Raw genomic sequence first — 27,562 nt, 5'->3', positions numbered from 1 at the left:
AAGGGAATCTCATCTCACTAATTGGCTTTGTTTTTTTTGTATATTTTAAATAATTTTTTGTAAGAAAATAAATAAAAATAGGATAATTTTCATATTACCTATTTTATTAAAGAAATGATAAAAAATTTAAAAATGATATGCCAAAAATCTTAAAATGAAAAAATTTTAATTTATCCCCCTAAAATGTGAATATCTGATAACCAAAACCAAAACAGAATGTATCAAGAAAACCTCAAAACTCAAAAATTTTAAGAACACCCACCATGCGGCAAAATCACTAAAAACCTCCAATATGCTTGCCCCGCGTATTGGAGTTTCCAATGAAGAAAAGCCATTGACATTCACCTCCGACAAGTTGGCTGATTGATCCAATGCAGATGCAGTGAAAAAGCACAACGGAAAGCAACAAAATGTTGTGCAGTAGCAGATGCTATCTTCTGAATTCCATTAACAAAACCACCCCGTTTAGTGGCCGACGCCGTAGGGGAGTCGGAATCGGAATTAGAAGCATTGCGTCTCAGTCTCAGAACACGATTGTAATGGAGAGAAACGACGACGTTTTCAAATTCCTGACCAAAGACCCTTACTCCCCCCCTTCTTGGGCCTCCCATCTCAGCCCTATCCCCTCTCACAGCTTCTCTCTTGGCCATGTAAGCATCTTCATCAACCATTTGTTTTTTGGTTACATTTTACTTTTTCTTTGATTATGATGAAATATACCAACTGGGTTGTTTTTGCAAGTTTTACAAGTTGAAGTGATGTTTATCCTCAGCTTTCTACTCCCATTCACAAATGGAACCTCCCCAATTTGCCCAACAACACTGAGGTCTGGTTGAAGGTGAGTTTTTTTTTTTTTTTTTTTGTAATTTTTTTAAATGTTCGCTCTGTGAAATGCTTTATGACTTTATGGACTTGAACACCATTGGCTTTAGATTAGAGATTTAGAAATTTAAATTGGTTCGATACTGTAGTTCTGATACTATGGGAACACACTGTCTGATGGGAAAGCTCAAGTTATCATGTAATGGCACAACATTTATATGTTAGTCTAATATTGATAAAATTTGCAAAATGTACAATTTTTGACTGATAAGGGAGATTTATGACGATTTTTAAGTGTTGTATCTCTGATATTGTGTAAAAGAGACCATTTAACTGGAAAGGTTAACTTAATAGGTAAGAGTCTGACAATGATATTTGAGTCTAACATTTATTAATTTTACAAAATGTTAGTTTTTGACCATATTAAAGGAGGTTTATGACGATTTTTATTGTTGTTGTTCTGATTGATATCATGTTATGAAACTGTTAATAATGATTTTTTGGAATGTAAGATGAGTGCATTTTGGAACTAGTGGAATCTGATATTTTTGGGTCAAATCTGAGTTAATTTCTTAATGATATTGCAGCGTGATGACCTTTCAGGCATGCAATTGAGTGGTAACAAAGTGAGGAAATTAGAGTTTTTGTTGGCAGATGCAGTGGCACAAGGTGCTGACTGTATCATTACCATTGGTGGAATTCAAAGCAATCACTGTCGTGCTACTGCTGTTGCTGCCAAGTATCTGAATCTTGACTGTTATCTAATTCTTCGCACCTCTAAGGTTAAGATCTTTCATATCGATATTTATTTAAGTTATGTGGTAGATAATATTCTAGAACAAGATATTTGTTGATGCAAAAGGATTAAAATTATTGCTGCAGGTTCTTGTGGACCAAGATCCTGGATTGACTGGCAATCTATTAGTTGAGCGTTTAGTTGGAGCTCATGTTGAACTAATCACAAAAGAAGAATATGGAAAAATTGGCAGTGTGGTTTGTCTTTTGCCTTTTCTTGGAGCAAATTCATGTTAAATCATGGCTAGTCATCTATTTCTATTGACACGAAGCAGTTTGGATGTAGGATATATTTCATTTTAGATGCTCATGTAATGCTTTAACTGTTTGTGTGGATTTCAAGTGGCTGAATTGGTTTCAAGTTGTCTTTCTGAAATTGTTGGGATAATGGTAATGTTGATTGATTGACAGGGCTTTTTATCTAAGTTGCGTCTTTCCAAATTCGGGCATTTGTATTCCTAGATCTTCTTGTGATATCACTTAATTAATAGCTTGTGATTGCAAGTATTGCAACATAATTTTGATGACCCACTACTTTTTGGTATCAGACTCTTACAAATATTTTAAAAGAAAAATTGCAAAAGGAAGGAAGAAAGCCATATGTTATTCCTGTTGGTGGATCAAACGCCTTAGGAACCTGGTGAGATGGGTTGCTAGCACTTCTTCATCCATTTGTTCTTGCAGCCAAATTCTTTGCTGACACTATCAATTGGTCAACATTCTAAATTGTCTTTTACTTTGTGCAGGGGCTACATTGAAGCTATTAGAGAGATAGAGCAGCAGCTTCTGATGGGGGCTCAAAAATTAAAATTTGATGATATTGTTGTAGCATGTGGCAGGTTCTAGTTCTACCCTTTTTCCCTTCTCCTCTCTGAACTTTTCTTCTTTTGCTTTGACTCTGGTAAATTAATTTAGGAATATGTGTGTGTGTGTGTGTATATATATATATATGAATGATAGGACGGATTGTGGACATAACCACCATTACCATCTGATTTTGCTGCCAGAATTTAAAAACTAATTAAGCACTGACCAAATTTTATGTCATTATTGTAACTTGATATTTATGCTTCAAAAGTGGACTGATGATATTTCATTCCTTGAAAGCTATAATTTAATTTTTTTCCTCAGTGTTGGCAAGCTACTCAATGCTGAACATATTTGGTGATTATTTGTGCTAGCAAGCAGATTTAAATGCTGTAAGATAAAACAACAAACAAGCCTTATGAATGGAAAACTAGGGGTCCATGAGCACTATTCTCAATTATAGTGTCATTTCCTATTGCATGGCCTTGCTAAGCCGTATTTGGCCTAGTGAGCGTGTATTACTCTATTGTTGCCTATAAATCTTTATAGCTGGCATGAGTACTTGCATCAATTATAAAAATGATTTCCTCAATTTGATTTTTTTTCTGATTCTTGCTTTCCAGTGGTGGTACAATTGCTGGGTTGTCATTGGGGTCATGGCTGGGAACATTGAAGGCAAAGGTATATTTTCATTAAAGAAATTATGGGTTTAATAATTGCACCCACTTTGGTTTGGCCTTTCACCTTGTTACCCTTGGGTTTTGTTTGCCACACAGTCTCCCCGTTGATTTAAGTATAGATGTGAAACATGTGAATAGTAGCACATAAAAATAAAAGAAACAAAAGTGAAACCTTAAAGATTTGTCTTTTAAGTATTAAAATATAAATGTTAAAAGAAATTTAATTTCTGTATATGTGCTTGGTGAAGTGATTTTTTTGGTGTTATATAATGATACCTATTGCAATAAAGAGACCAATGTGTCATACATTGAACAACGGACTGACAAACTGAGGCAGGAAAAATCAAAAAGGTTAAATTTTCGTTCACTACAGATTTATATTCTACTATCAACATGTCAATTTAATTTATTCTATGTTCCATATTCTTTCTAGGTTCATGCATTTGGTGTTTGTGATGACCCAAATTACTTCTACGACTTTATTCAAGGTCTACTTGATGAGCTCAATGCAGGTGTTAACTCACGTGATATTGTTAGTGTTCAAGATGTAAGTTTATTTTCAAAATGCTTTCTGAACATATATTGCAATGGCCTTTCGGTGTTCTATAGCTTACCTACTGGTCCTCTGGTTCAACAATATTAACATCATGTAAGAGTTAGTGATACCATCTACAATATCTAACATTGTGTAAGTGAAAAATGATGCAATTTGTCATTACTAATTTTTGTCATGGAAATCTTTCCATGTGGCAAAGTTTTATTTTGGGTGCCAAATTACCGGTCCCTCCAGCATGCAAGTTTTTCACATTTTTAATAATAGCTGAGCTTCATTGTTATGCCAACTTTTTACACCTACGATACTAACACAAGATGGAGACTGATTCTTCTAGTTTTACGTCATCTGTGTAAATTCTGAGGATTTGAAACTGCGTTTACCTAATGCATCCTCGAATATCGTTTATTCTTTGAACAGTCATATAAAAAGGTTTACTGATTTTAAGTGTTGTATTCCCACAGGCCAAAGGTCTGGGCTATGCAATGAACACTACTGAGGAGCTCAATTTTGTTAAAGAAATTGCTACAGCGACTGGTGTTGTTCTTGACCCAGTTTACAGGTACAATTATCTTATTCCATGAGACTATGACAATTACTAATAATAGCTCAGGCTTCAGCTCTCTTTATGGTGTTTCTGTGTGTGCATTGCATATGTTCTTCTTTTAATGTGAGGAACTTTCATACTGTATAAAGACTCATAAAGGGCAAAAATAATTATATTTCCTTCAAAGGGTGACCATATTTTGCTCATGGCTCTTAAAGAAGTTGCAGTGATTGACTGTGCAACTCAATGTTGAGTTGATTGTTTGAGTTTGCAAAATGGATCTTGTTTTGTCACTCCAATGGAGCTATTACCATTTAATAGGTTCCTATGTCTCAATTTGTCCCCCAAACTATGGAAGTATAGTTTTGAAAGTTTTAATTACATTATGGAATCCTCTATTATAACTATTCTTGAAATCAATTTTAACTAAAGCAGTAATCAGTGAATATTTGATGCTTGCATTTGATACTTGAGTAACTGCAAAACTAATGTCTCGGTAGATTGGCCCGGCCAGTGACAGTTTAGAGACCAAGCATTACTTTCTGAACCATGTCAACTGAAACTCATTTACTATATAACCCATTTTCCTCTCTGTCACTACATGAGAAATTTTCAACCATTCTTTGGTTGATTCAATCAATTTCTTCTGGTTGTAAATTAAATATTTTCTTGTGATTATTACTATCAGTGGAAAGGCTGCTTACAGAATGTTGAAAGACATGGCTGAGAATCCAAACAAGTGGGAAGGAAGAAAGATCCTCTTTATACACACAGGAGGGCTGCTGGGGTTGTTTGATAAGGTCAATCAAATAGCTCCTCTGGTCAAGAATTGGAATCGGATGGATGTAAATGAGTCCATTCCTTGACAAGATGGTATCGGTAAAATGTTCCAAGGCAAAAACAAAAGGTAGTTTTCCATATTAGCCAACTTTTTTATTTGATGTTAATAATTTAGATTGTATATAAGAAATTCCTGGACTTTTTTGTTTACTTCTTTCAACTTGTGGTTATTGCAGGTATAAAGCAAGTGGTGGAGCTAAAAATAAAACTTATATGAGTTATAGTAAAATATAGGGAGCCTAAAAGAGATGATAAAATATGGGGAGGTAAAATAAAATTTAGAATTTTTATTGATATTATATATATAAAACAAAACAACACTCGATTTATCTTGATCACCCAAAATTGAGTTATATTTCTTACTTTTTTTTGTTACAATGAATGTATTTGCTAATTTTTCATTTCTTTTGTTATACTGATGAAATGTTGTATAATTTATTTAAAAATATAAGATAATGTGTTTATTTACTAGGTTTTTATCTTTAATATAAACTTTACAAAGATTCTTATTCATAAGAGAGATCTTAAAATGAGTTCAAAACCATTTACAGACTACCCGCTATCGCCACCTGCTTACTATTTGAGCAACAAGACACCCAATGCATTGTTGCTCTACATGTTTTTTTTAATCTATTAAGTTAATTTAAACTAGCTTTGTTACCGCAAAATGATAATTGGCTTCAAAGGAACAAGGGGCAGCAAAGAGAATTTTGTAGTGAAACTAACTTCAAAAAGGAAATTCCGTTGCTGGAAATCAAATCCGGTTCTTCTGGGATGAAAGCCAGACATCCTAGCCACTGGACAACAATGGAGGAATGGAAATTGTTTTTGGAAAATAAATTTAAATCGTAACCAGAAAATTTTCTATTCGGCTCTTCCCTCTTAACTTTTTTGAATGGATTTGATATTTAAATAATGAGTAATGTTATGTATACTTATTTTTTGTACATAATTCATATACATAATGATGTATCATAATGTAATTAGGTGATTTGAAAATATGTGTCATCATATGATAAAGAAACATCTAATCACATGATAATACCCCATCTGTATATATAAATTTTGTATCAAAAATAGGTATACATAGTTTTATTGTTAAATAATATGTTGGGATAACTGAAGAATCCAACAAAGAAAAACAGTGCTTAAAATAATAAAAAAAAAAGATAAATTGTTGACGGTGAAAAAAATTGTTGAAGGAAAAGAAAAATTATTAGTGATTTTGATTTTTAGTTCCATAACACCAACGTGACGAGGGGATTTGGATTGAACCGAAAACCGATTGGAGATTTAATGGTTTAGATAGAATCTATCCCCACTTGCCGTTCTGGGGATTCTGTTGTCATTGTAAAAAATAAGGGGTTTTGTCAATCAGAATAACCAAAGGGGCTTTAACGTTATCCGTTTTCACAAAAGTCTTAAATCTTGTGATTTTGTACCCAAAATAATTTCGTCACAGTTCGTCTTCATCGTAAAGCAGCCGGCCAATCATCAAGTGAGTAACCCTTCTCCTTCCTCCCCTTGAACGCCGTTAAAGCTTACTTTTACTTATTCTTCTTCAATCGAAACGACTGTTCTCACTCTCAATAGCTGTTAATTACTATTTCGCTGATGAGGAGGCTTTGCCCATATTTATATTCTGCAAAAAGGATCCAATTTTTATGCGCAAATGTTTGGGCACTTATTGAAAATCCAACTTTCAATGTTTCATCTTGGAGCCTAAGACCATTACTAACAAACCCAGGTTTAGATTTTATCAAATTGCCTCCGCCCTGTAACCCGCGTTTGTTTTGTTCACAAATTGTGCCTAGTTCATTAGGTCAAACTTCCGAATTTGAATGTGAGGAAAGTGAAGCAAAAAACAAGGGTTTGATGAGTGATGTTGGAAAGTTGTATGAAATTATTGTGGAAAACTGTAATGGGTATGATAAAATGGAGAAAGCACTTGATAGTGTTGGTATTGAGTTGAGTACTGATTGTGTTGTTCAGGTTCTTCAAAGGTTGCATCTTGAAGAGAAAATAGCATTTAGATTCTTTATGTGGGCTGGTCGGCGGGAGAATTACGCCCATGAAGTGAAAGCCTATAATCTTATGATGGATATATTATCCAGTACAAAGTATAAGGTGAAACAGTTTCGGATTGTTTGCGATATGTTGGATTACATGAAGAGGAATGAGAAGAATGTTGTTCCTGTTGATGTTTTGTTAGTGATTTTGAGACGGTATACGGAAAAGCATTTGACTCATGTTCAGAAATTTGCTAAAAAGAAGAAGATAAGGGTGAAGACGCAGCCGGAGATCAATGCTTTTAACTTGTTGTTAGATGCTTTATGTAAATGTGGTTTGGTCGATTATGCTGAGGCCATGTGTAAGAGGGTGAAGAACAAGATCAAACTCGATGGCAATACCTATAATATATTGTTTTTTGGATGGTGTAGGGTTAGGGACCCCAAAAGTGGAATGAGGGTACTTGAAGAAATGATTCAAATGGGTCATACTCCTGATAATTTTACTTACAACACCGCCATTGATACCTTCTGCAAAGCAGGGATGGTGACAGAGGCAGCTGAACTTTTTGAGTTCATGAGAACAAAAGGTTCGACCATGTCTTCGCCAACTGCAAAAACTTATGCAATCATGATTGTGGCCCTTGTACAGAATGATAGAATGGAAGAATGCTTCACACTTTTGGGGCATATGATTAACAGTGGTTGCCTTCCTGATGTTACGACATACAAGGAACTGATCGAAGGGATGTGTCTGGCTGGAAAGGTTGAACAAGCTTATAATTTCTTGGAGGAGATGGGCAACAAAGGTTATCCTCCTGATATTGTTACTTATAACTGTTTTCTCAAGGTCCTCTGTGACAATAAAAAGAGCGATGAAGCGCTAAAGCTTTATGAAAGAGTGATTGAAGTTGGTTGTTTTCCAAGTGTACAGTCTTATAATATGCTGATTTCAATGTTTTTTGAAATGGGTGAACCTGATGGTGCATTTGAGACTTGGTACGAGATGGATAAGAGGGGCTGTGCACAGGACATTGATACTTACTGTGTAATGATTGATGGGCTTTTTGATTGCAACAAAGTGGAAGAAGCATGTTTTCTGTTGGAAGAGGTTGTGGACAGGGGATTAAAATTGCCATACCGGAAATTTGATTCTTTTCTGATGCAGCTTTCAGTGACTGGTAATCTCAAAGCCATCCACAGACTTTCAGAGCATATGAGGAAGTTCTACAATCCTTCTATGGCAAGACGTTGTGCACAGAATCAAAAGCGAATTAGTCGGAGCATAAGAGTGAAGTAAAAAGACTTGAAACTAATCCATTAACCAGTTTTGATTCAGTCTATAATGAGCAACATGAATGAATTGCCGACACTGGAATGCAATACTGATAATCTTGCTGCAATTTTTGGCATTGATCTTGAACAAATAATGCAATATTTTTCGTATATGGTGAAATCTAGTTAAATAATCATGATCAAACATTTTAATTATTAATAAAAATTGATATATTTTATAGAGAGGAATGATATAACTATAATGTATCTGATAAATTTTAATTATTAATTTGAAATTATGGGTTGTTGCAATTCGATGTAGTGTGATTTCGTTTGCAGCTTCATCATTTGGGTCATTCTACATGGCAGGCAATGGAACAGTTAAATTATTGTGATATAATTGATGCCTTCACAGATACATGTATTCTTACCCTTTTACTGAATATCATTTCATCTCTGCAAATTTGTCACTCAGTAGCTTGTCAGAAAAATGTATGTTCGATCCGTAATTCATTAATGAACGACAGCTTGTTCTTTTTTCACACTCACCGCCCTCTTAATTCTGCACTCCCAAATGGCTGGGCAGCATGTTTATTTATTGGAGTTAATGTAGGTCGGCTTAGACGCCTTAAATTCTTCTGGGAAGTTGATTGCAACTTGTAATGCGAATTCTGAATTCTTCTTAGAAGTCGGCAGCAGCTTGATGCATGGGACAGGGTTTGCACGTGCTGTAGTATTCTACATTCTTGAGAGAGGCGGTGGATTGTTTAACAATCCGAACTCACCAAGTATTTTCTACTTTCTAGGAACCCCTACCATGCCAGATTGTAATATGTAAATAAAGCTTTCTTGATTGTCTTTGTCATGCGTTTTGCAGGCACAAACAAGAAAGCAATGAACCCCGTACATAATCGGATTCCCATTCCCAGAGAAGTGTTAGAAAACAAACGGCAACAAATGTCGTCCATGGATGGAGCAAGTTCACGCCATTCGACGAAGGGCAAAGACAAAGAAGCAGTAGAGCCAGAAGAGCTTGCAGAAATCCCTATTACAATTTTGCCAGATAGAAACTCTTTGACGAGGTTTCGCATTGAAGATATGTTGAGAAATATCGAGAAAAAGAGAAATTCAGTTCAATTCTTCTCCTTCATGCGACCTAGTTTTACGATCAACAGTTTCTTTTCAAGGTATATGAAACCTGAGATTGTATCAATCGGTCCTTTCAATAGCAAGGAAAGCAACCATCTGCTTCAGTTCGAAGAATGCAAATGGTTCTTTCTTCACAAGTTCCTTCGCCGGTGTGAGAAAGACCACAGAGACCTGGAGAAACTTCTTGTGGAAATGCAGAGTTTAGAAGATCTTACCAGAGATTTTTACTCAGATTATAAGCAGATCTCCGAGATGCCGGTTGAAGACTTGATCCTGATGATGTTGCTTGATGGCGCCTTTCTCGTTGAGCTCTTGTGCTATCTCAGAAGAGACGATGATCCCATTGTCGTTCAGCCATGCTTGATTCCCGTTCTTGCTAGGGATGTTCTTAAACTTGAGAACCAACTTACTTTGTTCGTTCTCACGTCATTATTCGGTCAATCTGACAAAAAATTTATGAAGCTTGCCTTAGAATTCTTCAATCTTTACTGGACAGGACTCACAATGAGCTTACCGTCCGAACTGCCTAATTGTAGTCATCTGCTGGAACTATTTTACTGGAGTTCAGTTAAACCGCTCTCAGTCAACCATAGCGACGATCAGAAGTATGCATCTACACATTCCATGCAATGCGTCACGGAACTGAAGCGATCAGGAATCAAGTTCAAGCAAAGCAAAGAAGCTGAAAGCTTTCTGGATATAAAATTCAAGAACCGGATTCTCGAAATTCCAGCTATCACATTCAACGAAATGTTGAATTCTGTGCTCATAAATTGTGTGGCCTTTGAACAGTCTCGAGAATTCCGCATCAAGTATTTCAGTAACTACGTCTCTTTCTTTTCTTGTCTCATCAGCCAACCAAGCGACGTCTCGTCCCTTTTTCTTGATGGAATCATCTCAAAATTTTCTGAGGATGACCAATCCATTGCAGATTTCTTCAATAATCTTGGAAGAAATATCGGTTGTGTCAGATACAGTTATCTTTCAGTTGAAATCAAGAATGTTGAGGCCTGTTACAAGAGCGACCGGGCAAGTTTATTGCGCAATTATTTCACTACTAAATGGACAGTCCTCAAAGTTTTGGCTGCCTCTCTCCTCTTGGTGTTTACCTTCATTCAAACTCTCATATCAATTCTGAGTTACATCCGTGACTTGAAATAATGTGGTATTAGGATATGTGCCTCGAGTTTGTATTTGTATCCGTTGGTATCCATGGCAGCATAAGCTTTGGTGACATTATGAGTGTGTTTATGTCGTGTACCTGCTCAATGAAGTGGGACACCTGGGTAATGGTCAACCCCACTTTGTTGTGGCAGGTGCCTATGAATAAGTCTCTTAGATCGAGTTGTTTGTTTGTTTAGTTTGAATTAGTCAACATGGTTGTTGCTTTTGTTGTTGTTTTTGAGTTTTACATGCTTATTTGTAAGAAAAGTTGTTTAAGCAGTGAAATCCCAAACTTTCATCCACTAACTTTCAAAAATCCAAACACCCATCCACGATCAAATTTTTTTTAAAAATTTCAATTAACGTTAAGGGTAAAATTATTAGTTAGCAAAAAATTAAAATTTCATTATATTTTTCTCTCCTATATTAAAAACTTACATTTTAACCCCAACCTAAGGTTTGAAAAGTGATAAAACCCCCCCTAGGGTTTGTTTTGCTTTCTCCGACACCAATTTCTCGTTCCTCAACTGTCGCTGTCCTCCCTTCTCCTCTTATCTCTCTTTCGGTCTCTCTCCCTAGCCTCTTTGATCGTCTTCGGTTGGAGACAACTTAGACGAAGACGACATCTTTGTCTCTCTTATGAAGACACGTCGTCTTCTTTTGAGAGACGAAGACGCCAGACAAAGACCGCTCGTCTTTGTTTGAGATGAAGACTATTTCGTCTTCGTTTCTGGCTGAAGATGGCTGGAGAGGCCAGACAGAGAGATCAGAGGAGAGATAAGGGTGGAAGGGAGGACGACCGACGGTCGGGGAAGGAGAAATCGATGCTGGAGGAAGAGGAACAAACTCTAGGGAGGTTTTTGTCACTTTTCAAACCTTTGGTTGGGGAAAAAATATAAGTTTTTAAATATGAGGAGGAAATTGTGGTAAAACTTTAATTTTTTTTTGCTAAATGACCATTTTACCCCTAACGTTAATTGAAATTTTTAACAGAAATTTGATTGTGGGTGGGTGTTTGGGTTTTTGAAAGTTAGTGGGTGGGAGTGGGACTTCACTATACCTTGGGTGGGAATAAGTCTTTCGGCCTTTTTTTTTTTTTCACTTTTGGGCACAAAATTTTGGAAAGATGAGATATCTCTATACCTAATACCGAGTCTGTGATAGTACTTTTGAGAAAGCTGTAGCTATACATCATGTGCAAATTGCAGTAATCCTTGTTGCCCATAAGTAGCCATGCAAGCTGTAGAGTCATAAGCATTAATGTTGTTGATTGCACTAGACATTCTAATAGTGATTTTGTTATAAAGGTAATTACATGTGGATTTCCTCGATTGGATGACAGAGATAAGTCACTTGAGCTACTTGTAGCCTTGTAGGGCATGACTTCTCTGGTGCTGGTATACTAACTGAAGAGGAGACACTATCCTTAACATTTTTTGCCCATATTCAGTGCTGCAGATGTAGAATATATTAGTTAATTATGGTTTTCCCATACTTTTTCCGTAGTTCAGACTTGCAGATCTGGAAAAGAGAGCAATGAATGACATGTTTATTATACTCTCAGGTATTTGGTTGGATGATGAAGAGGTTAACCACAACCTATAGTACTTTTTCTTCCCCTCTTATCTTTGCTGCATTGCTTAATCATATCACTATCTTGTTCTTAGAGAAGGTTATGGGAGAGCTGGAGCTTGTCCTCAATGGTTTTAAGAGTCATGAGGTGGTTCCTTCTTTATTTGTATTAATGGGAAACTTTTGCTCTAAGCATGAAATGAACTTAGGAACAGGAAGAGGGAAGTAATGTGGGCTGACCTAATTTGGCATAAAAAACATATTCCAAGGCATGCTATTATCCATTGGCTTGCTATCAAACAAAGACTCCTTACTCAAAATAAACTTTTAAGTTTTGGAATGGTTAATGACGCAACGTGTGTGCTCTGCAAAAATCATGATGAAAGCCTAAATCACTTCTTCTTCCTTTGTGATTTTTGCCTGGGGGGGCAAGGGAGGGGGGATGTTGTTGTCCAGGAAGCAATTTTGGGAAAATGCTGCTTAAAATACAGTGCTTGACCAAACCATATTAATGAAACAGCGTTGGCATGGAGAGGAAGCCATTTGAAGTTTGTTATGGGAAAGTTATGTTTGGAATGTTTACCAAATTTGGAAGGAAAGAAACATCATAATTTTTCCAAGAAATGCTTACCTAGAGAAGTCATTGTGGAAAGGATAAGGTGGCTTGTTAGAGACAAAGGGGCAGGGTTGTCGAAGTTTCCTTCTTCTAGTGTCCATGTAACTATTGCAAAAAATTGGGGTCTTCCGAAATTGTATCAAAACTTTTCACTCTGAGAGTTCAATGTTTGTTTAGTTCTTGAGTGCAGGTTGACTTTGCTTGGCTCTAGTCTATCCTTTGTTGTGCCTTGGTCCTTCTCCCTGCGGTTCTACTCATTTCCTTTATTAGTTTTGTCAGTATTGTTGTTTCTTCTTCTGTTTTTGTCTGATCCAGCAGGTTTCCCTCCTGTGGCTGCTTCTGTTTGCTTTGGCTGGTTCATCTTACGGTGGAGTTTTCTTGCGCTGTGGAGCCTTGTTATCGGCCAGGCTGCCCTCTGTGCCTTCCTGGTAATCTGCCATCAGGGGTCTCTGTCCTTCAGCTCTGCCTGCTGCATGTTCCCTCTCCAATTGCTTTGGTGAAGCTGGGCTGTGTCTTTTGTTCCGTTTCTGGGATTCAGTCTTCTTCTTCTTGCTTCTGCTTTTGTGGTTCTTCTTTCTGGTCCGCTACTTGCTGCTGGTTTCTTCATGGATTCTGGGTCTGCAGCTTGTTGCTTGCTTCTTCTTGGTTTCTTCAGCTAATCAATGGTGGGATGGAGCTTGGGTGGTTTCTGTTCCCCTGTTTTTTCCCTGATGGGTGTTGATTCTGTATTCAGTGATCTGCAGTTTCTCCTTGGCTTTCTGTTAGTCTTCTTTCATCCTTCTGGCTGCATGGTTTGCCTCCTGTTTTGGCGAGAGTTTTCTGCTTCTGGTTGTCTTGGTGTGCTGCTCGGTGCTCCAGTGTATGGCAGAGAAAAATTTTGATGGATACCTGGACAGAGCAACTCTATTGCAGAACTACTTCCTGGCCAGCACCTCTGCACTCAGTTTAATTCCCAGCAAACCAACACAACAGCAGTAGTTTCCAGCAATAGAATAGGAAATACAATCAAGATAGTGAGTGAAAATACGTATTATCACTCACTATCTTGATTGTATTTCCTATTCTATTGCTGGAAACTATGTATTATCACTCTTCGCATGTGGCTTCTTTTTCATTTATGCCCCTTTCGTTCCTCATAGTCGAAGCCATTGTTGCTTCCTTTTCGGGTGGATATATGAGGCAGAATGCTCTTGGCCCACAGGGGTCTTTCCCTTATCCCCTGTCTCCCTTCCCACTGTAGAATCACGCAGTTCCCTTAGGTAACGTTTAATGGTTTCAACACTAGCCTCTAATCCTTCCATTCTCTGGTTCATTTCCCCTGTCTTAGAGCCTATGTGTCCCACCTGCTTCTTCACAACTGTCAACTCTTTCTCCACCATTTCCGCCCCACACTCCATCCTAGTCATGCTCTGATACCAAGTGATGGATACCTAGACAGAGCAACTCTATTGCAGAACTCCTTCCAGGCCAGCACCTCTGCACTCAGTTTAATTCCCAGCAAACCAACACAACAACAGTAGTTTCCAGCAATAGAATAGGCAATGCAATCAAGATAGTGAGTGAAAATATGTATTGTATTGAATACTTCTCAATAAAGTTTACAAAAATCAATTCTTCAATAAAATGACTATTTTCCAATAATACTGCAATTCAGTTACAATTTCAGAGATTGTATAATCTGCAAAAATCACAAATACACAACTGAAGCACTACTGTTCATGCTCAGCTTCCGAGAGACCCTCACTCTCCCTCCAATTCTTCTGTTTTGTACACCATACTTTCTCCTGCAGCACCTGCTCCCTTTTCTTCTTTTTCCTCAGCTACTCCCTTCTTTTTTCCCCAGGCTGTGCCATTTTTTCTTATTTCCTGTGGTTGGATTTGCAATAGAGTGATGGCCGCCTGTTCCAATTGCCTGCTTCCAAGTGTCTTTTCCTTTTTACTCTCTTTTTTCCTGCAAGAAATATATATATGAGTTCTAACAAATCTCTTCTGTGTTTGTGCTTTGGCTGCTGGTCTCCCTGGGGCCTTCGTGCTTCACAATTTAGATGAGTGTTTTGCTGGGCATATATTTTGGACTTCTGGTTTTTGTGTGTTTATTTTGGACATGTGCAGTAGAGACTTTGAGTTATGATCTGTATTGTTAAATTTTGGGTTTGTTGCAAGTGTTGGACATATATTTAGGTTTGCTTCGTTGTATGCTAGTGTTCTGCTGTCCTCTTTCCCGAGGATGGGCTTAGGCTATTTGCTTTTAGGCTTGTGTTTTGGGTGGAATGTAAATATTTACTTAAATAAAAAAACTTATGCTCTAACCCATTTAACCTATCCTTTCATTCCCTTTCAAGTCTCAAGTGAGGGAACTATTTTTCCATGTTATATCTCACACTGTGGCTTTTGTTTGGGCACATTAAAAGCAATAACGTGTACTATGAGTCGGCAAATAGCAGTTTGGCAAGTTAGGGCAAATGATTGCGGATCATCCACATTTAAAAGAGCGCAGTCGGTTCCTATTTATTCCTGGTCCTGATGATGCTGGTATATTAAAATGGCTACTTTGCTTTCTTCAATTCTGTGATGCATAAGATTATTTTTCGTGATAATTCTTGTTTTTACAGGTCCATCAACTGTTCTTCCACCGTGCGCTTTACCAAAATATATGACTGAGGAGCTTCAGAAATACATCCCAAACGTAATATTTTCCAGTAATCCTTGCAGGTTGAGATCACTGATCGTTTCAACCTCATGGATTCCTTTCTTTCTTTAATCTGTAAATGGTATTTGAATAATTGTTTTGGTATTGAGGATTCTGAGGCTGTTATGGCTTTTAGAAATGTGGTGTGTTCTGAATTAGCTATAGCAACTGATGTGTATCTCATTGGTATAATACGTTTCCTCTTTTGAATTCAGAATAAAGTTCTACACCCAAGGAATCCCGTTCTTTCACCAAGATCTTCTGTACAGAATGCGCCGTTCATGCCTGGTTCCTCCATCTCAAGAAGAAACTGAGGATCCTTTTAAGCATGTATGCTTCCTCTCACAACCCCACTCCATGACACCCTCAATACAAATGATTAAAGTTTGATGTATGGATTATAGGTGTTGTATTATTCGGCCAATATTTTGTAAGTTTTTGTTGCAGCGTGTTGCTACCATAACACTGCCATTGATACCTTCCGCAAAGCAGGGATGGTGACAGAAGCAGCCGAACTTTTTGAGTTCATGAGAACGAAAGTTTCGACCATGTCTTCTCCAACTGCAAAAACTAATGCAATTATGATTCTGGCCCTTGTACAGAATGATAGAATGGAAGAATGCTTCAAACTTTTGGGGGCATATGATCAACAGAGGTTGCCTTCCTGATGTTACGGCATACGAGGAATTGATTGAAGGGATGTGTCTGGATGGAAAGGTTGAGCAAGCTCATAATTTCTTGGAAGAGATGGGCAACAAAGGTTATCCCCCTGATATTGTTACTTATAACTGTTTTCTCAAGGTCCTCTGTGACAAAAATAAGAGCGATGAAGCGCTAAAGCTTTATGAAAGAGTGATTGAAGTTGGTCGTTTTCCAAGTGTACAGACTTATAACATGCTGATTTCAATGTTTTTTGAAATGGCTGAACCTGATGGTGCATTCGAGATGGCACGAGATGGATAAGAGGAGCTGTGCACAGGACATTGATACTTACTATATAATGATTGATGGGCTTTTTGATTGCAACAAAGGGGAAGAAGCATGCTTTCTGTTGGAAGTGGTTGTGGAGGATTAAAATTGCCGCACCGGAAATTTGATTCTTTTCTGATTCAGCTTTCAGTGACTGGTAATCTCAAAGCTATCGACAGACTTTCAGAGCATAGGAGGAATTTCTACAATCCTTCTATGGCAAGACATTGTGCACAAAATCAAAAGCCAGATCTGGCTGACCGACGTTCAAGAGTTGGAAAAAGAGACCATTGAAGCATGGTGATCCATCAGGAAAACTTTATTGTTGGCGATGACATTAGAGATTGAAAATTAAACCCTATGGGGGGAATGCTATTTTTTAAAACCTAATTTAGGAGGGAAACGGTTAGTTTTTAGAGGTTAAAAGAGAAAAAAAGATAAAATTTTAAGGAGTTAGAATTCTGTTAATTTTAATCGTTTATAGGTGGATAAATTAAATTTTCAAAGTTAATAAGAAAATTTTTGAGATAATAACATCCTTTGGGTGGGAAATAGTCCTTTGGCCTAATGAGAATTATATTTTGATGGATGAGCACCCCATTACCATTGTAATATGTCTTGAATTAAGAATTGATGAGGAAAATGACTTTCAATTTATCATGCTCTAGTAGTGGGCTTCAATTGAGCTAATTTGGTTTGAATTGGTGTTTAGTTTGATTCTAATCAAATTCAAATTGAAATTTTAATTAAGTATCTTGGTTGGATTTTTTTTTTATGATATTATTCATTTTGTTAGTGATACTTTTTGAATCTAGTTAAATAGTTATAATTAGTTTTTTTAGTTATTAATATAAATTGATATATTTTTTAAAAAGAAAATAATATAACTGAAATTTATATGATAAATTATATGATTTTAAAGGGTTTTGTGGTTCTTTTGAAATGATAACATAATGATTTAAACTTTTACAATTTTTATTATTACCATTTAAAAAAGAACATCACACTATAATATATCTCTATTACGTAACCATAGTGTAACAAATAATACAATATTTTTCCGTATATGGTGAACTCTAGTTAAACAATCACAATCAAACATTTTAATTATTAATATAAATTGATATATTTTATAGAGAAGAATGATATAACTATATCGTGCCAGATAAATTTTAAAATTTTAAAGTTTTAAAGTTTTTATAATTCTTTTCAAACAATAAAATAATAATTAAAAATTTCACTAATTTTATTATTACGATTTAAAATAAAATTTTAAAGGAGTAACATGTCTTCACTTAAAATTTTAAATGGGTAACATGATATAATATGTCTTCACTTATAATGTATCCTAACTCTTTTGGTGCTTGTCTTGATTCAAACTCTCATCAAGTTTGCTTACAGATTGGATATGTCTTTATTTATAATGACAACAATATCATGACACTTTATCGAACAAAATTTGATTGTAACATTTTTAAATCATTTAGATCAATTTTAACTCTCTGTGAAGTTATACGAGAATATATATGATTATGATTTATCATTTATATTACACCTGTAATATATGTAATCTTCCTTTCACAATAAACACTCATTTCATATTATATAAAAACAATACAATATGTATTATCTAAATTAAAGGATGATATATTAAAGGAGATAGGCTAAAATTTTTTTACACTCATAAGTTTTAGTAGAGTTTAAAGATTAATATTAAACACATACAATCTAATGAAAATCTTATAAACTTATTTACTAAGATATTACTGTTATTAACATTTAAAAAATTAATATATAACGTTGGTATATAATGACTTAATAAACAATTATATTAATTCATACCATTCCATTATAGAGAAAGATATATTTATTAGGGAAATAAATTTTTAAAATTTATTATATATCAAATAAAATATATATTATATTTTTTTTATTAATTATTCAATTACGTTAACAGTAATCATTAAAATTTTTACTTCTTAAAAAGGTATAATACGATAAAATGACACTATTATTGGTCAGTGATGTAACAAAAAATATAATATTTCCAGTTTCTAGTGAAACCTAGATAAGCAATCACAGCCGATCTTTTTAATTATTAATACAAATTGATTCTTTTTAAAGTAAAAATAACATAATTAAAAGATATATGATAATTTTTAAAATTTTAAAGGTATTTATAATATTTTTAAGAGGATAAAGAATTATCTTTCATTGAAGTTTAGTTACATTCTTAAAATTATATTTATAGGGTTAAAATTTTTTGTTAGAGATAGAAGTAAAATCCTTATTTTATAAATAATATTAAAAAAATATAACATTCATTATATTTTTCTTCCTAAGTTTTAAAAATGAATATTTCATCTCTATCTAAAATTTTCTAATTTTAAAAAGTAATATTTTTTTTCCCCCCATATTTTAGGGGATTTTTTTCTCCGATCACTACTTGTAGTGTCGACAATCTATTCTCTTCACCCTGGACCATTGGTCGACACACATAAAGTAGTGTGAAACTAATCTCTTCATTGAAGACGAAGAGATCCAATGACAAAGACAACGGAGAGATCTTGTCGTCGAAGAGACAATGAGGAGATCTTTGACGAAGAGATTTAGAATCTCTTTATGGAATCTCTTCGTTGTTGGATTTTTTCGTTTCCAATGAAAAGATCCATTTCAAGTCATTTTTTGTGCATTGACCAACGATTTAGGAAGAGAGAGGAGATCGTCAGCATCGAAGATGATGGCTAAAAGGGTGAAGAAAAAATTTGAAAGAAGAATATATAATTTTTCAAAGTTAAAAAATTTTAGACAGAAGTGAAGTTGTTAGTTTTTAGAATTTAAGAGAGAAAAATGAATTTTATATTTTTTAATATTATTAATAAAATCACGATTTTATTTCTAATTCTAACAAAAAAAATTCTAAAAGTAATTATATTATGAGCAATACTATGTGTACCCACTTTGGGTACACAAATATATACACACTCATATGTGTCATCATGTGGTTGGTTATTGTTTTATTCTTAATTCAAAATAATCTAATCATATGATGACACATATAAATGTGTACACATTTGTGTACCTAAAATGGGTACACATAATTTTATTGTTATATTATGGATAAAACTCTAAATTTTTTAAATCTCATCAATATAACTTAAAAAATGTAACTAAACTTGGGCGGACTATAATCCTTCGTCTTTTTCAAGACAATATCATAATAACTAAAATTCTTACTAATTATATTATTATTTTATGTCATTATTACTGGTCAATGGCGTAATAAATAATGCAATATTTCTTATAGGTTACACAATCACAATCAATCTTTTTAATTATTGATACAATAAATAAGGTATATATAACTAAACAATGGACCTGTGGTAGGAAATTCAAGAACAAACTATACTTATCTTGCTTAATGATAGAATAGTAGAAGCAGGTTAGGATAGATATTATTATTCAAGAAAAGATTATACAAAATTAAAGATATCCTCATTTGAAAGTCTCTCATGAAGATCTTTCAGAATTCTCAAAATGATAAAATTCAAGAAAAAATCTTACAAAAATTAATAACAAAAAAAAGTCAAAAGAGGCGCTAAGCCTGTTTCTTGTACGTGTTTTGATCAAAATTGATTGACATTGGAAGAACATAAATATAAATGGACATTTGTTAACGATAAAATTATATATATTTATTTTGAATATATAAATATATATAAATATTTATATGTGTTATTATATGATTAGATATTACTTTATTTTTAATTCAAAATTACTTAATTATGTGATGATATATATAAAAATGTATATAATTGTATATTTTACTAAATTGAGTGACAAAGACTTGATAATAATTTAAAAAAAACCCTGTATTTCAAGGATGGATAAATATTAAAATGTTGCAATATGCAAAATTACATTTTAGAAAGGCATAGCCATAAAATGTGAGCAATACCGTATGTGGAGTTGGATACAGATGAAGACAGTGATCGTAATTCCCCATAAGTGGAAGTGGAAACAGATGACTTTGATGAGTTATGGTAGCAACCAGCTGCAACAGAAACTTTCAAAATATTGGCCAATGATACAACATCTGTAATTCATATGTCAAACTTTAATCATTTGTATTGAGGGTGGTGGGGTTGGGAGAGGAAACATACATGCTCAAAATGATTCTCAGTTTCTTCTATAGACGGAGGAATCAAGCATGAACGACACAATTTGTACAGAAGATCTTGGCAAAAGAACATGAACTTCATTTTGTATTCAAAAGAGGAAATAAATAACATGTTAGATGAACTGTTATGTGCTTCGGTTAGAAACCTTTTAATTGGAAGATTAAGAGAAGATGGATCTATTCTGGTACTGTAGTTCTTATGAATTGTTGTTTTAAATAGTCAAAAATCAAAAGAAAGTTAATAAGAAAGAAAGAAACTTTAATTCGAGGAAAACCTTCAGCATTCAAATTAAATTCAAGAGAGTTGAATATGCTGAAAATTGTCTGATTTTTATTTATCTCTGCCAGACAACTCAAAAACAACTACAAACAAATAACTTCATTGTACAGGTAAGACAACATAAGCACACTCATAGTGTGACCAAAGCTTACACTGCCATGGACATCAACAGATATAGATACAAACTCGAGGCAAATACCCTAATACAACATTTTTTCAAGCCACAGATGTAACTCAAAACTGACATGAGAGTTTTGAATGAAGGTAAACACCAAAAGGAGAGAGTCAGCCAAGACTTGGATGACTGTCTATTTAGTAACGAAATAATTGCGCATTAAACTTGCCCAGTCGCTATTGTAATAGGCCCTAACATTCTTGATTCCATCTGAAAGATAACTGTATCTGACACACCCCATATTTCTTATAAGATCATTGATGAAAGATGCAACGGCTTGGTCATCGTTGGAAAATTTTGAGATGATTCCATCTAAAGAAAGGGATGAGACGTCTTCTGGTTGGCTGATGAGACAAGAAAAGAAAGAGACGTAGTTACAGAAATACTTTATGTGGCATTCTCGGGACTGTTCCAAGGCTACACAATTTGTGAGCACAGCATTCATTATTTCGTTGAATGTAATAGCTGGAATTTGGAGAACTCGGTTCTTGTATTTAATATCCAGAAAGGTATCAGCTGCTTGTCTTTGCTTGAACTCGATTCCTGATAGCTTCACTTCCGTTACACATTGCATGGAATGTGTCGATGCATACGTCTGTTCGTCGCAATGGTTGACTGAGAGCGGTTTAACTGAACTCCAGTAAAATAATTCCAGTAGATGACTACAATCAGGCAGTTCGGACGGCAATGTCATTCCGGGTCCTGTCCAGGACAGATTGAAGAATTCTAAGGCAAGCTTAATAAATTCTGTGTCAGGTTGACCAGACAATGACGTGAGAACGAACAAAGGAAGTTGGTTCTCAAGTTTAAGAACTTCCCTGGCGAGAATAGGAATCAAGGCTGACTGGGCAATAATGGGATCATCAATGACTTTGGAAATTTCGTCTCAGCTGGGATAGCACAAGAGCTCAATGAGAAAGGATCCATCAAGCAACATTATCTCAAGCAAGTCTTGACTTGGCATATCAGAGATCTGCTGATGATAAGAGTAAAAATCTCTGGTACGAGCTTCTAAACCTTTCATTTGTAGAAGGTGGACCAGGTCTCTGTTTTCTGCCTCACACCGGTGAAGGAACTTCTCAACAAAGAACCATCTGAGTTCTTCGAACTGAAGCAGATGGTTGCTTTTCTTGCTATGGAGAGGACCGATTGATACAATCTCAGGTTTCAAATATCTTGAATTGATACTCCAGATCGTGTAAGGAAGTTGCATGGCTGAGAGAATTGAGCTGAATGTCTTTTTTTTCTTATATTTGTCAGCATCTTTGCAACACGACGGCTCCTCAAAGAGATTACTTCTTGCAAAATTGTATTTGGCAATTCTGCATCCTCTTCTGGCACTACCGCTTCTTCCTCCTTGCCCTTCTTTGAATGGCTTGAACATTGCAGATTTCTTCAAAGAGCTTGGAAGAAATTCACAGTGTGTCAGAGGCAGTTATCTTTCAGATGAAATCAGGAATGTTGAGGCCTATTACAATAGTGACCGGGCATATTTAATCTGCAATTATTTCACTTCTAAATGGACAGTCCTCAAAGTTTTGGCTGCCTGTCTCCTCTTGGTGTTTACCTTCATTCAAACTCTCATGTCAGTTCTGAGTTACATCCGTGGCTTGAAATGATGCTGTATTAGGGTATTTGCCTCAAGTTTGTATCTATATCTGTTGATGTCCATGGCAGTGTAAGCTTTGGTCACACTATGAGCGTGTTTATGTGGTGTACCTGCACAATGAAGTGGGATACTTGGGTAATGGTCAATCCTACTTTGTTGTAGCAAGTGCCTATTTAGATCAAGTTGTTTGATTGTTTAGTTTGAATTAGTCAACATGGTTGTTGCTTTTATTGTTGTTTTTGACTTGTACAGACTTATTTGTAAGAAAAGTTGTTTAAGCTATTCCTATAAATTATTTAACAGAGATAAATAAAAATTAAGCAATTTTCATGATATTTTAACTCTCCTAAGTTTGATTTGAAGGTTGAAGGTTTTCCTTGAAGTAAATTTTCTTTCTTTCTTATAAACCTTCTTTAGATTGTGAATGATTCAAAATAAAAATATACAAAGAACTATAGTACCAGAAGAGATCCGTTTTCTCTTAATCTTTCAATTACAAGGTCTCTAACTAAAGCACCCAACAGTTTATCTATCTATAATCAATCTGCTTTTTTCTCCGTTCAGCCGGCGCATGAAAGTGCGACTTCTTGATTTTTTCCTCCCTCACCATCGGAATGGTTGGCCAATGCACAACAGTGCGACGAAGAGACAGAAATCTCTTCGTCGCACCTCCGTATGCCAGCCAGCCAGCCAACCATTTTGATGGTGAGGAACGACCAGCTGAACAGAGGAAAACACTTGTAAGTCGTTGGATGGTCACCGAAGAGGGAGGGAAGAAACTTATTTTAGGGGCAGGGGGAGGATGTTACTTTTCAAAGTTTGAAAAATTTTGGCATGGGTGAATTTATTAGTTTTAAAATTTAGGGAGAAAATATAATGAATTTTATATATTTTTTAATATTATTATTGAAATAACGATTTTGCCTTTAATTATAAATGCAAATTTTAACAGAATTTGTCACATAGTTGACTGTTTGAGTTTTCAAAAGTTAGCGAATATTAGTTCTGAATTACACTATACCTTGGGTGGGAAATAGTCATTTGGCCTTTGGAGGCTTTTAAATGAATGATTTTCTTATACTTAAATCACAGCCTCAATTATCCATAAACTAAATTTAAATCACACTCAACTCCACAGCCGCACAAAACATCAAATTAAAATAGGCCAAAGGACTATTTCACCCCCAAGTTTAAGTGCTATCCCAAAGTTACACCAATGAGGTTTGAAAAACCCAAAATCTTATTCATCCTTTAAAAATCACAGTTATAATTAAGGACAAAATAGTTATTTAATAAAAAATTTTAAAAATATAAGGTTTTGTTCATTCCCCCTCCTGAAATTTGAAAAATTAAAATTTCTCCCTTAGGATTTGCAAATCATGATCAGAGTTGTCAGAGATGGCCGTCTTCGGTGGTGTTGGCTCTTCTTCCAGGCTCAACTCTCTGTGTTGATCACTTCCTAACCACCGATGTAGGTTATTTCCTCTAACGATTTTCAAGTTGAAGGGGGTCAACCGTAATAAAACTTTAGTTTTTTATTAAAAGATGGTTTTAGCTTTAATCTTAACTAAAATTTTTAACGGATAAGTGAGATTTTGGGTTTAACAAACATCACGGGCGTGTCTTTGGGGGTAACACTTAAACTTGAATGGGAAATAGTCCTTTAGCCTAAGCCATTTTAATTTCCCCATAGGATTGAGCTAAATATCCTTCAGCTCTACTTCCATACAATCTATGATAACATTTGTCAAGTATTTAAATAAAGACTATAAATTTTGCTTAAAGTAAAAGCTATAATTAAAAGTTCTGTATCCCACTCACAGATTTATGCAGACCGAAAGTCAGTGCGGGAATTCCCGATGAATCTTCCTCCGTCCTCACCTGTTTGCACCATTTTGAAGCAACATGGTTAGAATTTTGGAAAATTCCCAATTTTAAACAGTGAGCTTTAACCCTAGAATTAAATCAAATGAAATGGAATACCCTATCTCTTTTCCTATAAATTCTTCCTTCTCTCCTTCTTCTTCTTCTTTTTCTTCTTCTTTTTCCTTCTTTTTCTTTTTCTTCTCTCCCCCCTTCCTCTCCTTTTCTTTCTCTCTTTTCTCTCCTTTCTCGCCTCTGCTTCTGTTTTTCCCGTAACGAAGAAGAAGGTAAATGCTTTGTTTAGTGAAATAAAGGAAACCCCACTTTGACCCCATACTTATACACAGTTTGTGATAAGCCCACAAATTTTCGCATAACATAACGTGGCTTTGACTTTTACGCAGCACAATTTACCCTTTAACACAAAATTTGGATATCTCATATTCTATAATACGATACGATATAAAAAAAAAAAACACATATCATGAGATATATAACTAATATGGTACAGTAAATGTATTATATAAAATTATATATATTATCGATATAAATCAATATATTTTTTAAAAAAGTAATAATAAAAATTTTAAAATTTTAAAGATATTTATAATATTTTTTAAAATAATAATATGTTAATTATATTTTTATTATTTTATTTATTAAAATTATATTATATAATATTTAAAATTAAATTTTTGATATATATATATATATATATGATATAATTTCCTATTTAACTACCATGATCAAATAAATTTTAGTGTTTTAGTTTTTCCATTTAGATTTCACATTCAATAATTTCAAGCCGCAATTATCGAATATCAAAGTCAAGATGGAAACGTATTCAAGTACTTTCCAACTGAACATCTATAGCCTTGCCTCTTGAGCAAAACTTAGTCTCTAAGATAAACCTCACTATTCTCAGGGTGAAAAGACTTGAAAATGACTCTGAATTTTTAGTTTGTTGGGTAAAAACTGAGTATGTTTGTACTGAGTATGTTTCACAACAGAATGGTGGTCCCCGTATCTCCCAATTATCCCAATTATTCCGACGCCTTTTGCTCTCAACTGATTCAGTTGATGGATTACTTGGGTTGTCTCCATGCATTTGCATTTTCTTCTTGGGCCTGCGATAGTAAACTTTGGTGATGGATAAATGCATTAATTTGAAATTATGGGTTGTTGCAATTTCATGAAGTGAGATTTCGTTTTCAGCTTCATCATTTGGGTCATTCAATGTATCTACATGGCAGGTAATGGAACAGTTAATTATTATGATCTAATTAATGCCTTCACCAGAAGCTGCAGTCAACTGCTCTAAGACACCGGAAACAAGTGCTTCAGCCATAATCAGAGAATCAAGTAACTGTTCGTACAGAAAAGAGAGCCGAAGAAAAATGAGTTTGTAGATGTGGTTGTAATGAACCGTGAAACGCTGATAAATATCCTTTCAATTCTTCATAACAAGCCAGCCAATATAGTCAACGTGAAGAGGGCAATTCTTAAAAGATTCCCCAACGACGTTGGGTGTACAAGTGTTAACTCAAAGAATTTATGTGACAGGATAATGGACATCAAATTGTCTTGTAATCAATTTATGTGATAGGATAGGCAACGCTACTTTCTGCATTGGGGCATATGAAAAGTCAAAGTCGTGTATTGTTAGTCCAAACGGTGCAAAATGTTCTTCAAACATGGGACCCACACGGTGCAAAATATATATGAATATTATAATACTTAATGTCAAATGTAATAGAGGCGACATAGGCAGTAGAGTAATGAATCACATTATCATGATAGAATATTCATCGCCAAATCAACCATCCAACTACAACCATACTTCAACACACCAACTTCAAAATTACTGCAGTTTTATCAATTATATTATAAGCAAGATCCAACCTATATGAGAAAATTGTATTATCCCCCAATGTGTGGTTGTTTAAATGTCTAATAGGTCAATTTCAGTTTCAACGGTAATTTTCAAGAAACCATGCGTGACAACACTCTATACTTAATCTGGGTATTACACCACCAATTATTTGGTTGTTTTTGTGTTTCAGCTGGTGGAATTCAATAACTCTTGAAGACCGTCAAGTCATAAACACATTCGGTTATAAATTTATGTCCTCTTGTTCAAATTCGAATTTTGATATTGAACTTTTCACTCTGTTTTATAGGTTTATTTAACAAACACGTTAATTTGATTCGTAACTGCCACATAACTCTGGAAATGTCATCCATGCACATGATTTCCCAGATGTTAGATAAGTTCTAGAGCCCTTTACACTATTAAATCCGGATAAATAAATTGTATTGTAAAAGGTTAGGATCAAGTAGAGGAATGTGAGGTAAAAGCAACTGCTTCCACACAGTAAGTGTTGCCTAATTTGTAAGGTATTTATATATTTCTTCGAGTAATAAATGCTTACAAATAAACATGGAGTTATATTATTTATTTATAGCATTGAATTCAAATCATAAAGTTTGTAGAAACCACGATTCCGTAGAATTATGAATTGATTATAAACGGAATTAATATTATTTATGAAACATTGTATAATATATAGTATTATAATATAATCTAAACTGAAATCTTAATTTTATGAAATAAAAAAATAATAAATAATTGAACTAAAATTTTAATTCTATGAGATAGAAAAATAATAAATAATTAAACTAGAATCCTAATATTATAAAAAATAAAAAATAAATATCATATCAAAATCAGACTCAATAAAAAATCAAATTTGATTAGAATCAAATCAGATAGAAATATTTTTAACAAATTTGACATACTATAGTTTCAATCACATCTTCAAAATGAATTTTTAAAGAGTAATGTTACACACAAAACTTTATACATAAATAAGACGTGTCATCAGATAATTAGATAGTTAAAAATAAAAAAATAACACTTAATCACATTATGATACATTATTATTTATATATAAAATTATGTGTAATT

At 34.5% G+C, this 27,562-nt stretch overlaps 5 protein-coding genes, 1 long non-coding RNA gene and 1 pseudogene across 8 annotated transcripts; 5 read left to right on the top strand and 2 right to left on the bottom strand.

Annotated features, from left to right (window-relative positions):
• The first annotated feature begins 214 nt into the window (after positions 1–214).
• Positions 215–5,382, top strand: LOC123203933 (putative D-cysteine desulfhydrase 1, mitochondrial). Of its 2 annotated transcripts, none has more exons than XM_044620421.1 (11): positions 215–650; positions 773–838; positions 1,410–1,604; positions 1,705–1,815; positions 2,166–2,257; positions 2,364–2,456; positions 3,048–3,105; positions 3,538–3,651; positions 4,122–4,219; positions 4,893–5,111; positions 5,221–5,382. In XM_044620421.1, the coding sequence occupies exons 1-10, from the start codon at positions 411–413 to the stop codon at positions 5,068–5,070; spliced, it is 1,245 nt and encodes a 414-aa protein (XP_044476356.1). In that variant the 5' UTR covers positions 215–410; the 3' UTR covers positions 5,071–5,111; positions 5,221–5,382. The 2 variants fall into 2 exon arrangements, with proteins under 2 accessions (XP_044476356.1, XP_044476357.1); XM_044620422.1 differs by having other exon boundaries at positions 512–650; positions 742–838.
• Positions 5,383–6,299: 917 nt separating this feature from the next.
• LOC123204450 (pentatricopeptide repeat-containing protein At1g73400, mitochondrial) lies at positions 6,300–8,497 on the top strand. Its single transcript, XM_044621107.1, has one exon. It carries the CDS (start codon positions 6,659–6,661, stop codon positions 8,351–8,353), a length of 1,695 nt encoding a protein of 564 aa, XP_044477042.1. The 5' UTR covers positions 6,300–6,658; the 3' UTR covers positions 8,354–8,497.
• A 144-nt stretch (positions 8,498–8,641) lies between these two features.
• Positions 8,642–10,943, top strand: LOC123204451 (UPF0481 protein At3g47200-like). The gene is made up of 2 exons (XM_044621108.1): positions 8,642–9,116; positions 9,206–10,943. The coding sequence occupies exons 1-2, from the start codon at positions 9,032–9,034 to the stop codon at positions 10,636–10,638; spliced, it is 1,518 nt and encodes a 505-aa protein (XP_044477043.1). The 5' UTR covers positions 8,642–9,031; the 3' UTR covers positions 10,639–10,943.
• Positions 10,944–13,856: 2,913 nt separating this feature from the next.
• Positions 13,857–15,960, top strand: LOC123204448 (DNA polymerase epsilon subunit B-like). 2 transcript variants are annotated; one of them, XM_044621106.1, is made up of 3 exons: positions 13,857–15,361; positions 15,442–15,515; positions 15,734–15,960. In XM_044621106.1, the coding sequence occupies exons 1-3, from the start codon at positions 15,292–15,294 to the stop codon at positions 15,830–15,832; spliced, it is 243 nt and encodes an 80-aa protein (XP_044477041.1). In that variant the 5' UTR covers positions 13,857–15,291; the 3' UTR covers positions 15,833–15,960. The 2 variants fall into 2 exon arrangements, with proteins under 2 accessions (XP_044477041.1, XP_044477040.1); XM_044621105.1 differs by having other exon boundaries at positions 15,442–15,541.
• On the top strand, positions 15,956–16,782 carry LOC123204377 (annotated as a pseudogene).
• Positions 16,783–21,255: 4,473 nt separating this feature from the next.
• LOC123204376 (UPF0481 protein At3g47200-like) lies at positions 21,256–22,506 on the bottom strand. Its single transcript, XM_044620980.1, has 2 exons — positions 22,025–22,506; positions 21,256–21,940 (listed from the first exon to the last, which is right to left on the bottom strand). Exons 1-2 carry the CDS (start codon positions 22,504–22,506, stop codon positions 21,256–21,258), a joined length of 1,167 nt encoding a protein of 388 aa, XP_044476915.1.
• Positions 22,507–22,867: 361 nt separating this feature from the next.
• LOC123204449 lies at positions 22,868–24,913 on the bottom strand. The gene is made up of 3 exons (XR_006499563.1): positions 24,715–24,913; positions 24,553–24,612; positions 22,868–24,463 (listed from the first exon to the last, which is right to left on the bottom strand). It is a non-coding gene; the product is annotated as an uncharacterized LOC123204449 (long non-coding RNA).
• Between the last annotated feature and the right edge of the window lie 2,649 nt (positions 24,914–27,562).

This window comes from Mangifera indica, chromosome 20 (genome assembly GCF_011075055.1).
Source record: "Mangifera indica cultivar Alphonso chromosome 20, CATAS_Mindica_2.1, whole genome shotgun sequence".
Classification (NCBI taxonomy): Eukaryota; Viridiplantae; Streptophyta; class Magnoliopsida; order Sapindales; family Anacardiaceae; genus Mangifera; species Mangifera indica.
The sequence above is the reverse complement of the archived record's forward strand: the minus strand, read 5'-3'. Positions and strand labels throughout refer to the sequence as shown.

Bases quoted from the DNA above. Each gene is read 5' to 3' on its own strand.
- LOC123203933 (XM_044620421.1), top strand. From the start codon at position 411: ATGTTGTGCAGTAGCAGATGCTATCTTCTGAATTCCATTAACAAAACC. The intron at 2,258-2,363 runs GTGAGATGGGTT...TACTTTGTGCAG, and splicing joins TCAAACGCCTTAGGAACCTG to GGGCTACATTGAAGCTATTA. The intron at 3,106-3,537 runs GTATATTTTCAT...TATTCTTTCTAG, and splicing joins TGGGAACATTGAAGGCAAAG to GTTCATGCATTTGGTGTTTG.
- LOC123204450 (XM_044621107.1), top strand. From the start codon at position 6,659: ATGAGGAGGCTTTGCCCATATTTATATTCTGCAAAAAGGATCCAATTT.
- LOC123204451 (XM_044621108.1), top strand. From the start codon at position 9,032: ATGCATGGGACAGGGTTTGCACGTGCTGTAGTATTCTACATTCTTGAG. The intron at 9,117-9,205 runs GTATTTTCTACT...TGCGTTTTGCAG, and splicing joins TAACAATCCGAACTCACCAA to GCACAAACAAGAAAGCAATG.
- LOC123204448 (XM_044621105.1), top strand. From the start codon at position 15,292: ATGATTGCGGATCATCCACATTTAAAAGAGCGCAGTCGGTTCCTATTT. The intron at 15,362-15,441 runs GTATATTAAAAT...TTGTTTTTACAG, and splicing joins TCCTGGTCCTGATGATGCTG to GTCCATCAACTGTTCTTCCA. The intron at 15,542-15,733 runs GTTGAGATCACT...TTTTGAATTCAG, and splicing joins TTTTCCAGTAATCCTTGCAG to AATAAAGTTCTACACCCAAG.
- LOC123204376 (XM_044620980.1), bottom strand. From the start codon at position 22,506: ATGTTCAAGCCATTCAAAGAAGGGCAAGGAGGAAGAAGCGGTAGTGCC. The intron at 21,941-22,024 runs GTGCTATCCCAG...TATTCTCGCCAG, and splicing joins TCCTTTCTCATTGAGCTCTT to GGAAGTTCTTAAACTTGAGA.